General features: G+C 40.1%; 1 protein-coding gene across 1 annotated transcript; it reads left to right on the forward strand.

Moving 5' to 3' along the window:
• The first annotated feature begins 463 nt into the window (after positions 1 to 463).
• Positions 464 to 1446, forward strand: LOC104681158 (olfactory receptor 2A12-like). Its single transcript, XM_010387375.1, is given in 2 exon segments — positions 464 to 1076; positions 1079 to 1446. Coding segments are annotated over 2 exon segments (960 nt in total). The 5' UTR covers positions 464 to 484.
• Positions 1447 to 15122: the final 13676 nt, after the last annotated feature.

Below are 15122 nucleotides of genomic sequence, written 5' to 3' on the forward strand. Positions count from 1 at the left end.
GAAAAAAAAATCAACCCCTTTTCTCACTAAATGAAAACTAGTGTCATTTCTGACTTTTAATGTATTAGGAGAAGAACGGAATGATTTTCAACCTGCACATTTTCTGCTCATGATGTTAGAAAAGTCATTTTCTTTGATAGGACCTGTAGCTCATTTTTAAGAAATGGATAATAGCATTTGATTAGCCAAATATAGAGGAGTGCTCTGTAGTACATGCAATAAAATGGTGAAATTCTCACCTTTAAACAAAAAGCTCTTTTGTAATTTATCAAAAATAAGTAATCATATGATGAAAACTATGATTTGAAGTTGTTCTTCATGTCCACTGAAATTTCACAAATAATTTTTATTCCAATTAAGATACATTTACCATCAGCATTAAAGTTGCCGTGAAAGGGAATTGATTTGACCTCAGAATTTGTATATAAGACCATTTTTCTTTTCTCCTTGCTCCCATTTGAACAGGCATATTTCGCTGTCCAAAATGGGACATAAGAATTCCAGCACCGTCGCTGAGCTGGTCCTTGTGGAATTTTCCAATCATCCCCAAAGTGAGACACCCCTCTTCTTCCTGTTCTCTCCGGCCTACTTGGCCAATTGTTTTGGAAACACAGCCGTCATCACTTTGGTGGTTCTGCATTCCCCTCTCCAGACACCCATGTATATCTTCCTGTGTCACCTGGCCTTTCTCAACATATTTTTTAGCGCAATCGTGGTCCCCAAGATGCTCTATAACTTCCTTGCAACCAGGAAAGTCATCTCTTACCACTTCTGCCTTGCTCAGACCTACATCACCTTATTCCTGGAGGTGACTGAGTGCTTTCTTCTTGCAGTGATGGCACTGGACCGCTGTGTGGCCATTTGTTTCCCACTGAGGTATCTGCTCATCATGAACACGTCTGTGTGTGTGGCACTGGCTCTGGGAGCCTGGACCACAGGCTTCTTTGCTTCAGTGGTGCCTCTGTTCTTCACAATCCTCCCACTCTGTGGTCCTTATGTTGTTGACTATATTTTCTGTGAACTGCCCATCCTTCTTCACATGTTCTGTGCAGATACATCCCTGCAGGAGGCCATGATGTTGCAGGAGGGGCTGGAACAGTGTTACTCCCCTTCCTCCTCATTATTCTCTCCTACCTGCGCATCCTGGTGGCTGTGATGAGAATAGACTCAGTTGAGAGCAGGAAAAAAGCCTTTTCAACCTGTGCTTCCCATCTGACTGTGGTGACCATATATTATGGAACAGGATTAATCAGATACATGAGGCCCAAGTCCCTTTACTCAGCAAAGGGAGACAAACTGATCTCCTTGTTCTATGTGGTCATCAACCCTACGCTGAATCCTTTCATTTACAGCCTGAAGAACATGGAAGTGAAGCAGGCTATGGGAAGAGTTATAGGAAAATACAGAAATAAAATTAAATCACATACTAGGATGTGTAGAAGTTAAAGACAAGTTTGTATTTTTAGCATAGTCACATCCAAATTCTATGAAACTAACCTCCATCACAAGAAATTCCACTTAGGCAAACTTGCAGAATAAGATGGTCATTCAGTTTTTACAAATCCCCCCCAAGTGTTTTCAATTCAGATTTCTCCTCTCTATGAATACACATTTATTGATAGTCCTTTGTTAAGTGTTAAAATATTGCTATGTCTGGGGCAGGCATGGTGGCTTATGCCTGTAATTCCAGCACTTTGGGAGGCTATGGTGGGCAGATCTCCTGAGGTCAGGAGTTCAAGACCAGGCTGGCCAACATGGTGAAACCCTGTCTCTACTAAAAATACAAAAAAATAGCCGGGTGTGGTGGTGGGTGCCTGTAGTCCCAGCTACTCAGGAGGCTGAGGCAGAAAGAATCACTTGAACCCGGGAGGCGGAGGTTGTAGTGAACTGAGATCACGCCACTGCACTCCAGCCTGGGCGACAAGAGCAAAAGTCTGTCTCAAAAATAAATACATATATATACACACACACACACATATACATATATACACATATACATATAATCACATACTAGGATGTGTAGAAGTTAAAGACAAGTTTGTATTTTTAGCATAGTCACATCCAAATTCTATGAAACTAACCTCCATCACAAGAAATTCCACTTAGGCAAACTTACAGAATAAGATGGTCATTCAGTTTTTACAAATCCCCCCCAAGTGTTCAATCAAGCATTGTGTTAACAATAGCCACAAGCTTCCATGTCATCAATCTTATCATTCCCTGTGGTCACTTTTACAGTATTTTATTTTCATTTTCTATTCATTTTCAAGACCTCAAGTCATGATAAGATGCCTATGCCTCCTCCACGAATCAACTCTACCCTGTTGAGACTATCAATCTAAAGATGAGTCTTAGCTCTTTCCAGGACTAAATAAAAAAGCAATGCAAATTATGAAGTGTATGTTATTAAATCATATAGGAGGAAAATATTTTTGAAGCTGGTAATGAAAAAATTTTAAGAAGTGTAGAACACTTTAATTTATCTAAATTTTTGTCTAAGTTTTGGATAATTTAAGGAAAATGATATGCTTTTTTAGTTTTAAAATTGAAATAAATTCTTCTCAATTGCTTTAGTTTTCATTTACTCCATATGGATGGTAGTTCACAGAAATGAATACTAATAGTTATTTTATGTATTTACTTTTTTATGTATTTAAATAGATTGATTACAACATATTTACCACTGTGGCATTTCAGGCAACTATATAGTAATTAATTTAATATTCCTGAATTTGGAGGCAGGCTGCAGAGTTTTTTCCAGGTTCAACCACTTAGCTGCTTTATGTCCATTATTTTATCAAATAATCTCTCTGTGCATCAATTTCCTAGTTGAAAAATCAGTAAATTCAATATATAGGTTGTTGTCAAGATTAATGCATAAATAATACACCTAAAACATAGTAAAGGCGTAATCACACAAGGTGCTATCAGTTTCAATCTGCTATTGAGTGAGAACAATTCTATACTGGATTTTACAATTTTATTGAAAAAAGAAATATATAAATAACTTTTCAGACTGCCTTCACTAATCACTGCTGGAAGCTGATGCTCCCATGGAAGTGGAAATTCCTCTTTCAAAGGCTAAAGAGTGCCATTGGAATAATTTAGAACTCCTGAGCACATGGCAGATAATGAGGCTCAAAGAACCGAATGTCTTCACTGATGCTGCATACCTGTGTTTAGATGATGCAGCCCTCCCTTTTATGGATGGCCTCTTTTTGTAAAGAAATCTCATGTCAGACTATCCAAGAATGTGAATTCATTACTCTGTCATAAAATCTTACTGTATTCTGATATACAATGCCATATGAGAAAAAAAAAAAAAGAAGAATCAAATCTTCTGTAGAGTGAGACAGCAAGCACCTAATTTATAATATTACCTACAATGTCTGTTTCTCCATTGCAACATTCTACAAACGTGCATGTGAATGTTTTTTGTGCGTGTACCCCAAATTGTACATGTTCATTGTGCAGTGACCACATCTTAGTGACTTTTGTTGAAAGCTACACTGTCTCTGTGATCTAAAGCATTGCCAGCTTACAAGCACAATTATCCACTGGCATCATATCCTGCTCTCACCATCATTGCTGCAGCCGGTGAACCAGCCCAAGAAAATGGTGTGAAAGGGAAGAGACACTGTACAGAATCAGAAGGGCTGAATAAAATCCTTCCTCAAACCAAACTTTGTAAACACTGGGGCCCATTCTACTTAACTTGAATTTGATGACCAGACTAGCTTTAGTTTGTAGCACATTGATCACATTGATCATTTTATTGTTCTCATTTATAGTCCACAAATAATGTAAGAATATTGTGTAAGATTGTGGTAGCAGTTAAGTAAGTCTAGAGCCAACATATATGCAGTAAAACCACTGTGTTCCTTTCTGTTATTGTTTAAATAACACTCTATTGGGTGAAATAATTTGTTTTTATTTTTATTTTCATGTTTTAGAGACAGGGGCTCCCTATGTCGCCCAGGGTGCTCTCAAATGCCTGACCTCAGGTGATCCACCTGCCTCGGCCTCCCAAAGTGCTAGGATTTCAGGCGTGAGCCACTGAGCCCAGACAACCTGAAATGACTTTGAAGTAGCATCAGATAATTAGTTGTGAACTAGGAATCCCAGTTTGGTATAAATCAGTAGTTACCAATATTAACTTTTTTTTTTTTTCCTCCTAGAGAATCATAACAGGCCTCTATCCCCTCCATTTTAATGGAATGCCTAATGCTGAGGTTTTTCTAAACAAAACCTCCAGAGTGCAAATGTGGTCTATTTTCTAGCAATCCCCATTGTTTGTTACTTTTCCGGCCTAGTGAAAGAAACTGTAATTTCTTGTATAATGATCTTGCTTAACACCTTTGGGAAACAACCTGAGTGGGACTGAATTTTCCGCTTGATTGATTCATTAATTCATTAATTCAGTCTCCCTTTCGCTGAGGCCAAATTTTACTCCGCATCAAAAGCAGATCTTTGACTGACTGCTGATAATATGGGGCCATACAAAACTAACTAACTTTGCCATCAAGTCTGTCATTGGAAACCACAGGCAAAAGCACAGATGGACAAGAAAGTGCAATTACGGGAAGATGAGATGGAGCGGTCAGTCTCCCTAAGGGCTCATTACAAGAAACCTTCTCCTGGAGTAGTGATAGCGTAGTCTTCTCAGAAATCTTAACGAGATCATGGTAGGGAAATAAGTTTCTTAATTTTGGTTCAATACTCTCTCAAACATAAATGAGAACCACTTTTTTTTTAGAGGTTTAAACACAAAGTTGGATCCTTATACACAATCAATTTGACTATTTGAGAAGAGCTGACTTGTTAAATAAATTAAGTAAAGTCTCACTAACTTGGTTCTTTCTAGTTTACAGAGGGCAGGCTTGTGGGTGTGAGTGTGTGTGTGTGTGTGGGTGGGTGTATAAGATATGGGCTTAAGAATTAATTCTTTGTTGTGTGTTCTAATCAAACATTTAATATATTGCTGAATACTTAGAGGCAACAAAAATTTTGGTCTCTTTCAGCACTGCATTACAAATTAATCTCAGAACCAAATACTAATGTTTACTCCAAAAATTTATTTTTATATATATATATCTCTTTTTTCACATATATATGCATATACCTACAATATACAATCCATTATATAATATATATATGTTTTATACAAATATAAAATATATGTGTAGTGTGTATTATATATATGCATATAATATATGTTATATATGTATAATATATAACCCCTATATATATGGGGTATATGTGTAATACACATATAAAACCACTATATATAGAGGTTATGCATATTATACATAAAATATATATTATACATATAATATATATTTGTTGTATATTATATATTATACATATATAAAATCCATTTTGATTATATTGTTGTTAATGGTGTAAGATGAGGGTCCAATTTCATTTTTCTGCATGTGGATAGGCAGTTACCCCAATACCATTTATTGAAGAGACTGTTCTTTCTTCAATGTGCCTTTCGGTCACCTTTGTGGAAGAACACATATATCGATATATTTGCAGAGTATCTACTTTGTTTCATTCAACACCATGTCTGTTTTTACCAGCATGATTCTGTTTTCAGTACTATATCTTTTCTTTTTTTTCTTTTTCTTTCCTTTTTTTTTTTTTTTGAGACGGAGTCTCGCTCTGTCCCCCCAGCTGGAGTGCAGTGGCCGGATCTCAGCTCACTGCAAGCTCCGCCTCCCGGGTTCACGCCATTCTCCTGCCTCAGCCTCCCGAGTAGCTGGGACTACAGGCGCCCGCCACCTCGCCCGGCTAGTTTTTTGTATTTTTTAGTAGAGACGGGGTTTCACCGTGTTAGCCAGGATGGTCTCGATCTCCTGACCTCGTGATCCGTCCGTCTCGGCCTCCCGAAGTGCTGGGATTACAGGCTTGAGCCACCGCGCCCGGCCAATTATTATTATTATTGTAGAGACAGGGTCTCACTATGTTGGTCAGAGGAGTCTCAAACTTCTGACCTCAAGTGATCCTCCCACCTTGGCCTCCCAAAGTGCAGGGATTATTGCTGTGAGTCACCACATTTAGCCACATTTTCCCCTTTTTTGAACAGTTTGAGAAAAATTGTTGTTAGCTCTCCTTTAAGTGTTAGGTAGAATTCAGCAGTGAATTCGTCAAGTCCTGGGCTTTTCTTCGTTCCGAGGTTTTTGATTACCAATTCAAACACCTTACTAGTTATCAGTTTCTTCAAATTCTCTATGCTTTATATTTTTATTTTTTTAGAGATGAGATCTCACTCTGTCACCCAGACTGAAGTATAGTGGTGAGATAGTAGCTCGCTACAGCCTCAAATTTCTGGGCTCAAGCTATCCTCCCACCTCAGCCTCCCGAGTAGTTGGGACTATAGCTGTGTGTCACCAGGCCTGGCTCAGATGTATTTCTTCATGGTTTAGTCTAGTTAGATTGTATGTTTTCAGGAATTTATCCATTTCTTCTATATTATCCAATTTTTTGGCAAATAATTGTTCATCGTAGTCTCTTATTTCTTACCTCCTCTTTTATTTTTCCTCGTTTTCCTGACATTATTCTAAATTTCCTTTTGTTTTATTTGATATGAAGTTGCTAACACTTTTCCCTCAGACATATAATGGGACATCTTTCCTCTTGAATGTTATTCTCTCATCAAAATCATTTATCTTATTAAATGTTACAGAATGTAAATAAAGTGTGATCTAAAAGCACCAGCTTTTCTCCAACTTAGAATCCCTCTGAAAGGCATATATTCTCAATCAGCAGCACAACCTAAACATTTGTACTGAGGATGGTTATGAAATGCTAAACTTTCTTCCCAAATTTTTACAATGGTAAATCATTCCTACATATTTGCTTTGCCACTTCTCATCTGGGAAATGTTTGCACATTCTTTAACCATTTCATACCACTTCCGAATATAGGGGTATAAATATATGCAGTGAATAACGCTAGACATTATCCCAATATTAATTATAATAATGGTTATTATTTAATCTAATAATAAAGTGGAAATGCTTCTTTAGTTACGTAAAAGCTATTTATTTCCAAACAAGATATCATATCGATGTTAATTGTTATGTTGCATAGAGTCACAAATGTATGCACATGTCCAAACTTACCAATTATAAATTAAAGCCTTTTACTGACTTAGTATTCCAGTTACTCTCTCCTACAGGCTCTGTGTATCTGAGGATCTATGTAATAAAGAAATTATATTTTTGTTTAAAATAAAACCTTAGGGCAGGGCACAGTGGATGACACCTGTATCCAAGCACTTTAGGAGGCTGAGGTGGGCTTATAGCTCAGGAGTTCCAGACCAGCCTGGGCAACATGGTGAACTTTCTCTCTGAAAAAATACAAAAATTGGCCAGGTGTGGTGGCACATGCCTGCAATCCCAGCATCTCTGGAGACTGAGGTGGGAGAATCGTTTGAGCCCGGCACATTGAGGCTGCTGTGAGCTGTGATCTGGGCGACTGAGCAACATCTAGTTTCAACAACAACAACAACAAAAATGAAAAAACAAAAAACTAACACCCTAAAATAATCTGAGGTAAGTTTGCATCTCAAAAATAAGTCTAAACATCAAGTCAGAGTGCCAGACAGATGGTAAGAATACGTTGGTTTGATTATATTTTTTCATTATCTTTAACTACAACTTTTTTTTGTTTTTTGAGACGGAGTCTCACTCTGTCGTCCAGGCTGGAGTGCAGTGGCCGGATCTCAGCTCACTGCAAGCTCCGCCTCCCGGGTTCACGCCATTCTCCTGCCTCAGCCTCCCGAGTAGCTGGGACTACAGGCGCCGCCGCCACGTCCGGCTAGTTTTTTGTATTTTTAGTAGAGACGGGGTTTCACCGTGTTAGCCAGGATGGTCTCGATCTCCTGACCTTGTGATCCGCCCGTCTCGGCCTCCCAAAGTGCTGGGATTACAGGCTTGAGCCACCGCACCCGGCCAACTACAACTTTTTAATAGAAAATTTTCAGGGGAAAAATGTCAAAGAGGTTGCATATTAATAAGTTAAATAATTACCTAAGGTGCAACAAATATAACGTATTTAACATGAAAAAAATACATTATAAAATACGTTAAAATAAAATACTTTACCTTTACATAATGACATTGGGCAAGACTCTAATTTTGATGCAATGACAGAAATCAGTATTGACATCATGTGAAAGAAACCAAAGTTAAATTTGTTGGATAAAAATTAGATTATCATTGACTACACATGGACACAGTAGACACCAGGGCCGACTTGAGGGTGGAGGGTGGAAGGAGGGTAAGCACTGAAAAGCTACCTATCAAGTACTATGCTGATTTCCTGGGTGACAAAATTGTCTGCACACCAAACCCCTGGGACACGCTATTACTCATGGGACAAAAATATACATGTGTCCCCTGAACCTAAAATAAAAGTTGCAAAGAAAATAAAATTAGTTTATGATACATGCATCTCACTGCATGTGGCAAGAGAAATGGAGCAGATGATATACAATACGGGACATGCAGATCTTTATTCATAGAACACTTCTGCAACACAGACCATTTCTAATTTGGCAATTGTTAACCCACACATGTGCCTATTTTCCTTCTTTCTTTTCCTGTTGTAAAATAATTCCATTACTTTCCTCGATTGCTTTGCACAGAAGTCTTAGTGAGAAGTTTGAAGAATGGTTCCCACTTTTGATAATGTCCTGTGATCACTATGCAGCCACCTGCTCCCCTCCACACCGTGAGGTCATCGTGACCCCAAGGCTCTGTGAAGGTGGTGACTTCAGGGCTTACGGGTTGGAGGAAGGGGGACATAGCTGCTGTTCTCTCCCTTGGGGAATCTAGTGTTATCCTCAGTTCTTGACATCTGTTTATCGTGAAAGCTCCCTTCTAAATATGAACCTCAGGTGCTCTCTGTGAGACTCTCTAGCACATTCCCTCTGTGTACTGTGTGCTGTGCTCCGTACACTGAACTCTGTCATCTCTAGTCTGAGGAACAAAGGGATTTTTTGAATAAAGTTTTCCTTAAAGTTACATAAAAATCAACTTTCTCTTAAATGGCAAAATAATCAGAATATCAGACCACTCAAGTTCTTTTTTCATTCCAACAAAAAGTGGCATTGAAAATAGATACTGGCCGGACCCAGTGGCTCACGCCTGTAATCCCAGCACTTTGGGAGGCCCAGGCGGGTGGATCATTTGAGATCAAGAGTTCAAAACTAGCCTGGCCAACATAGTGAAACCTTGTCTCTACTAAAGGTACAAAAAATTAGCTGGGCATGGTGCGGCAGGTGCCTGTAATCCCAGCTACTCAGGAGGTTGAGGCAGGAGAATCCCTTGAGCCTGGGAGGTGGAGGTTGCAGTGAACAGAGATCACGCCACTGCACTCCAGCCTGGGAGACAGAGTGAGGTTCCATTTCAAAAAAAAAAGGCCGGGTGCAGTGGCTCACGCCTGTAATCCTAGCACTTTGGGAGGCTGAGGCAGGCGGATCACTTGAGGTCAGGAGTTCAAGACCAGACTGACTAATATGGAGAAACCACGTCTCTACTAAAAATACAAAATTAGCCGGGCGTGGTGGCAGGCGCCTGTAATTCCAGCTACTTGGGAGGCTGAGGCAGGAGAATCGCTTGAACCTGGGAGATGGAGGTTGCAGTGAGTCGAGATTGCGCCACTGTACTCCAGCTTGGGCAACAAGAGCGAAACTCAGTCCACCCACACCGCCCCCTAACAAAAAAAAAAAAAAAAAAGAAAAATAAAAAGAAAGTAGTTACTGAGAAAAGTACAGGATTTCAGGAATCGAATCTAACTTCTTTGTCATTTTAGGATGAAGCAGAAATGAGTAGCCAGTTATCAGGCCCAGAGTTGAATGGACCTTAAAATTAATGGTTAGAGAAAGATGAATGTGTTGGTAAGCGTTTTATATATAAATGAGCCAAAGATGACCTCTCTCTATTGACCCTATGTTGTTTACTTCTTCTGTACTTCAGACTGGTAACTGTTAACTCAAAAAGCCCTCCAATCGCGCCAAACTCAAATTTTTGCACACTCAATTGTTTTCAATATAGTCTAAGGAGATTTTTAGCTGTTTAGAACCTTTTACAAATTCCATGAAACTTCCTACAACATCTGCTAGTCATAGGCAAGATAAACCTTGTATCCGTAAAGGTTTCAAGCTCCACCACCCCTCCCAGCTCTCTGACCTGCAGGCTCCTCGTCCTCATCCTGTTGCTGAGTGGCATCAGCTAGACATGTAAGCTCCCTCCCAATTTCCCTCTCCACTGGAAGTCGCATTCCCTCCTTCCTTTTGGGGCAGTAGCCCCTGCATCTGAGCCTTTGGAAGGTCTCATGCTTGAAGGACTTTGCTAGCATTCAAACCTGTCAAAGCAGTGCCCAAATAAAGCTGGTTTGTGTTACTGTTACTTCCTGATTAGATCTTTTTCTCTGATTGTCAGCAAGACTTCTCAAACTCACTACAGTAAATGACCAAGAACAATGTCCCAGGATACGATGAATGAGTAAGAAACTGAGATTTATTTATTTATTTATTTATTTATTTATTGAGATGGAGTTTCGCTCTTGTTTCCCAGGCTGGAGTGCAATGGCATGATCTCAGCTCAACGCAACCTCTGCCTTCTAGGTTCAAGCGATTCTCATGCCTCAACCTCCTGAGTAACTAGGATTATAGGCATGTACCACCTCGCCTGGCTACTTTTGTATTTTTAGTAGAGATGGGATTTCTCCATGTTAGTCAGGCTGGTCTCGAACTCCCGACCTCAGGTGATGTGCCACTTTCAGCCTCTCAAAGTCCTAAGATTACAGGCATGAGCCACGGCGCCCAGCCACAGGTTTTTTCCTTACTGAAATTTAACATAGCTAAGAAATAAGCTATTAAGCAATAATGAGTTACTGAAGGATTGTATTCCAAATATTTCTAACTACTTGGCGGTGTAAGGAATTGAGTTGGTGAGGATGCCGCAAGTCACGTTTTGAGTAGACACCTAGAGTATCCCTTCTTCGTGCAGATGGACTTCTAGCTGCTTCTCATCGGCCACTCTGGTTGTGTACATGGATTCTGAGCCTTACCAAGTCCCAGCTGGAAAATGCTAATGAATCCAAGTCAATCAGGCTGATTCCATTTACCTTTTCAGGGACTGGTTCAATCAAGAATGGCCTTGAGAAGACCTTGTGGTAAAAAGTACAAAAGGAGAACATTTTCTCTGGAAAGTTTCCTGCATTGTTGAGAAGAGGTTCAAGGCAACATTGACCTTTTCCTGCCTCTTAGTAATGAATTGTGATGACACAATATTCACAAGAAGTAAAAACATGTGACCATGGGAAAAATCAAAGGAATTCCAGCAATGCCAACGCTGCAGGTGATGTTGACAGCCTACATTAACATACCATGGCAACTTTCCCTGACAAACATACTAAACATTTTTCATCTTTCCCTCGGCTTTATTTGCCTGTTCTTTGTAACATAGCTGGAATCATTCGGTCTGACTTAACAGACTATAACCATGGCTCAGTAGAAATAATGAAAGGCTGAGTGTCACAGGAAGTAAGAATGGAGAAGGGATGGATTGGAAAGGTATTACAGATGTAAATACACTAAGCCTTGTGGAGTCATTCCATAAGAGACAGGATGTACCACAGGAAAGACAAGGTGTGCAAGGAGCATGTGCCAAAACATTTCAATGTTCTAGAATATATACTAATATTTGCAGGGCAGTTTCCTAGTCTTTGCAATTTTTATAACAGGCTTGAAGAAATAAAATCAAGAGTGGTTTATGTAAGCAATCAAAATGCCCCAACATCATCATGCTATGAAAAAGCCCAAACTAGCACAGGTGAAGAGACCACCTGGAAAGGTCCTGAGATTACAGGAGGACAGAGATATCCAGCCAGCCCCAACTGCTCAGCCTCCAGCCATTATCTGACAGCAACCACAGGAGAGACCTTGAGTCAGGAACAGGCGGCCAAGGCCTTCCCCAATAATGATCAGAGAAACTGTGAGAGACAACAGAATGGTTGTTACTATTTTGAGACACTAATATTTGAAATTATTTATTTTACAAGAGTACGTAACTGGAAACTTCAGTTTAGACCCTTTGAGGGTGTATCTGTGTCCATTAAGAGGATGCTCTCCGTGTTTTTAGCCCTAGTTTGTGATGGAAAGGGGGAGGTGCCCACCCTACTAGACTTCCATGTTTGGGGGCTTGTGTTGCCTGGTGCTGAGCTACAATCTTGACATTGCTACTCGAAAAGGAAAATGACTGAGACAGTTTAGTGCACTTGAATTGTGCGTCTTACTGAACTTTCAGCATCTTGGAGTGTCACAGGGGATGAAACACAAATTTTGCCAGTTAATGGCCCTGGTGGCTGTCATCTGCCTCCATGAGGTAGCTTAGAAGGGAGCTAGCTCTTCAAAACGAGACAAGACCACTAGACATAACTACCATTTTGTCACCTAGAATCTCCCTTGTCAGGTAGTCTACAGGTGTTCTTGCCCACCTCCTTGCCCCAGTTTCCTAGTAAATATTCCCAACAGTGTGGGTTACAGATCCCACTCGTGCAGTACCTTCCAGTCTGCATCCACGGTGCTGGCCCCACCACATTCCCGTGAGAGCTCGAGGAATTGTGGGCACTCTGTTGCTGTTCTGCTCATATGCTTTTTTTCAGTAAACCTCCCTTTAGGCTTAAAAAAAAAAAAAATGGCTTGTTGTTGCCTTGATGTATTTCACTGGAGCCAAGCCACCAAAGGAGCATTCCTTTTAACTGCCAAAGCACATTCTTTATCTTGAAATTATTTACAGTTGTAGGTTCTAATAGTTTGCTATCTACAGACCAGTTTTAAAAGGCCTTGTGCCACTCAAATATCACAATCTTTGTCAACATTCAGTGTCTCCAGCAAAAGAAACTATCAACAGAGTAAACAGCCCACAGAATGGGGGAAAGTATTCGCAAACTATGCGTCCAACAAAGGTCTAATATCCAGAATCTATAAGAAACTTAAACAATCAACAAGAAAAAAAAAAAAACCCCATTAAAAATGCCACAAAAAAAAAAAAAAGACACTTCGCAAAAGAAAAAGAAAACATACAGGCAGTCACAAAACATATGAGGCAGGGCGCAGTGGCTCATGTTTGTGATCCCAGCACTTTGGGAGGTCGAGGCAGGAGGATTGCTTGAGCCCAGGAGTTTGAGACCAGCCTGTGCAATAACGTGAGACCTCTTCTCTACAAAATTTAAGAAATTAGCTGAATGTGGTGGCATGTGCCTGCAGTCTCAGCTACTTAGGAGGCTGAGGTAGGAGGATCGCTTGACACTGGGAGGCCGAGGCCACAGTGAGCCAAGGTCTCACCACTGCACTCCAGCCTGGGTGACAGAAGGAGACCTTGTCTCAAAATAAATGAATGAATAAATAAATAAATTTGAAAAGCATATGGAAAAATGCTCATCATCATTAATTATCAGAGAAATGCAAATCAAAACCACAGTGAGATACCATCTTACACCAGTCAGAATGTCTATCATTCATAATTCAAAAAGCAACAGATGCTGGCAAGGCTGTGGAGAAAACGGAACACTTACACACTCTTGATGGAAACATAAATTAGTTCAGCCACTGTGGAAAGCAGTTGGAAGATTTCTCAAACTACTACAAACTGAACTACCATTTGACCCATCAATCCCATTACTGTGTATATACCCGAAGTCAAATTAATTGTTGTACCAAAAAGACACATGCACTCATGTGTCCACTGCAGCACTATTCACAATAGCAAAGACACGGAATCAACCGAGGTGCCCATCAACGTTGGATTAGATTTTAAAAATATGGTGCATATACACCATGGAATACTACATAGTCATAAAAAAGAACAAAGTCACGTATTTTGCAGCAACATGGATGCAGTTGGAGGCCATAATTCTAGGCAAAATTAACACAGGAAGAGAAAAATCAAATATTGCATATTTTCACCCATAAGTGGGAGCTAAACCGTGGGTACATGCAGATACAAAAATAGCAACAATAGACACTAGGGACTACTGGAGAAGAGAGGGAAGGAGAGGGACAAAAATTGAAAAACTGACTATGGAGTACTGTGCTCAGTATGTGGGTGACAGGACCAACTGGAGCCCAAACCTCAGCATCACACAATGTACCCAGGTAACAAACCTGCACATGTGCCCCTTGAACCTAACATAAAAGTTGAAATGATTTAAAAAAAAAAAAGTTAAAAAGTGTAGGCCTTCTAATCCAAAAAATAATAAAAATGAAAAAAAAGTAACTATAGGGAAACAGAAAAAAGCACTGAGTGCCTCAATGTTCTGTTAATGCCAGTAATTTCAGTCATAATCACACATGACAGCTTTGTAACTTAGAAAAGCCTCTCTATTTAAAACTTTCCCAAGACTGCCTCCTCTTATTCTTCAACAAACCTCACCCTGATGCACGTGTGCCTGTGGCTGTAGGTGGTGAGAGAGGGACACACGCGTGTGTACATGTGTGTGGCCCACGAAGCTCCTTAAGTATCTCCTCATCATTGCCACAGCTCCATGTGCCTTCTGAGAAGTCAGAGCTCATTAAATGTGCTTCTTGTTATGATAGAAAGTACAAACTACTGTGTCCAATTGACCACAGTTCATTTTAATTTTCACACCAGTGCTCTATAAGAATGAGAAGATTTCTCTTTCCTTCATTCTGAACAGAAGTTGAAGAAAGATTTTTGTGCCCCCAAATCTGACAAGGTACAAGACATGTAGGTAGAGCTATGGAACTCTGGTGCCCAGACTGAGTGTATGCGTCCAAATGGTAAGCAGATATTTTGTGTGTGACTCAGTGTCACCCACCCCACTCTTGACTCCCTTGGCAGCTGTACTGGTTCAACAAGCACCCTCAGACCTATACTCTTCCAGATTTTATCGTGTGTAATCTGCCACCGTATATGCACTTTTATAGACAGAAATTGGATATCTTCCCAACTCATGATATTGCTCTAGACTGCACTTGAGCAACAGAAGTCTTGACTCCTTCACCTGGGTTACTAACACTGGAGAAAAATCACACAAGAGGAAAGGATGACCACCCACATGCATGGTCTCTTATTCCTGCTTGG

Source organism: Rhinopithecus roxellana, chromosome 8, assembly GCF_007565055.1.
Source record: "Rhinopithecus roxellana isolate Shanxi Qingling chromosome 8, ASM756505v1, whole genome shotgun sequence".
Classification (NCBI taxonomy): domain Eukaryota; kingdom Metazoa; phylum Chordata; class Mammalia; order Primates; family Cercopithecidae; genus Rhinopithecus; species Rhinopithecus roxellana.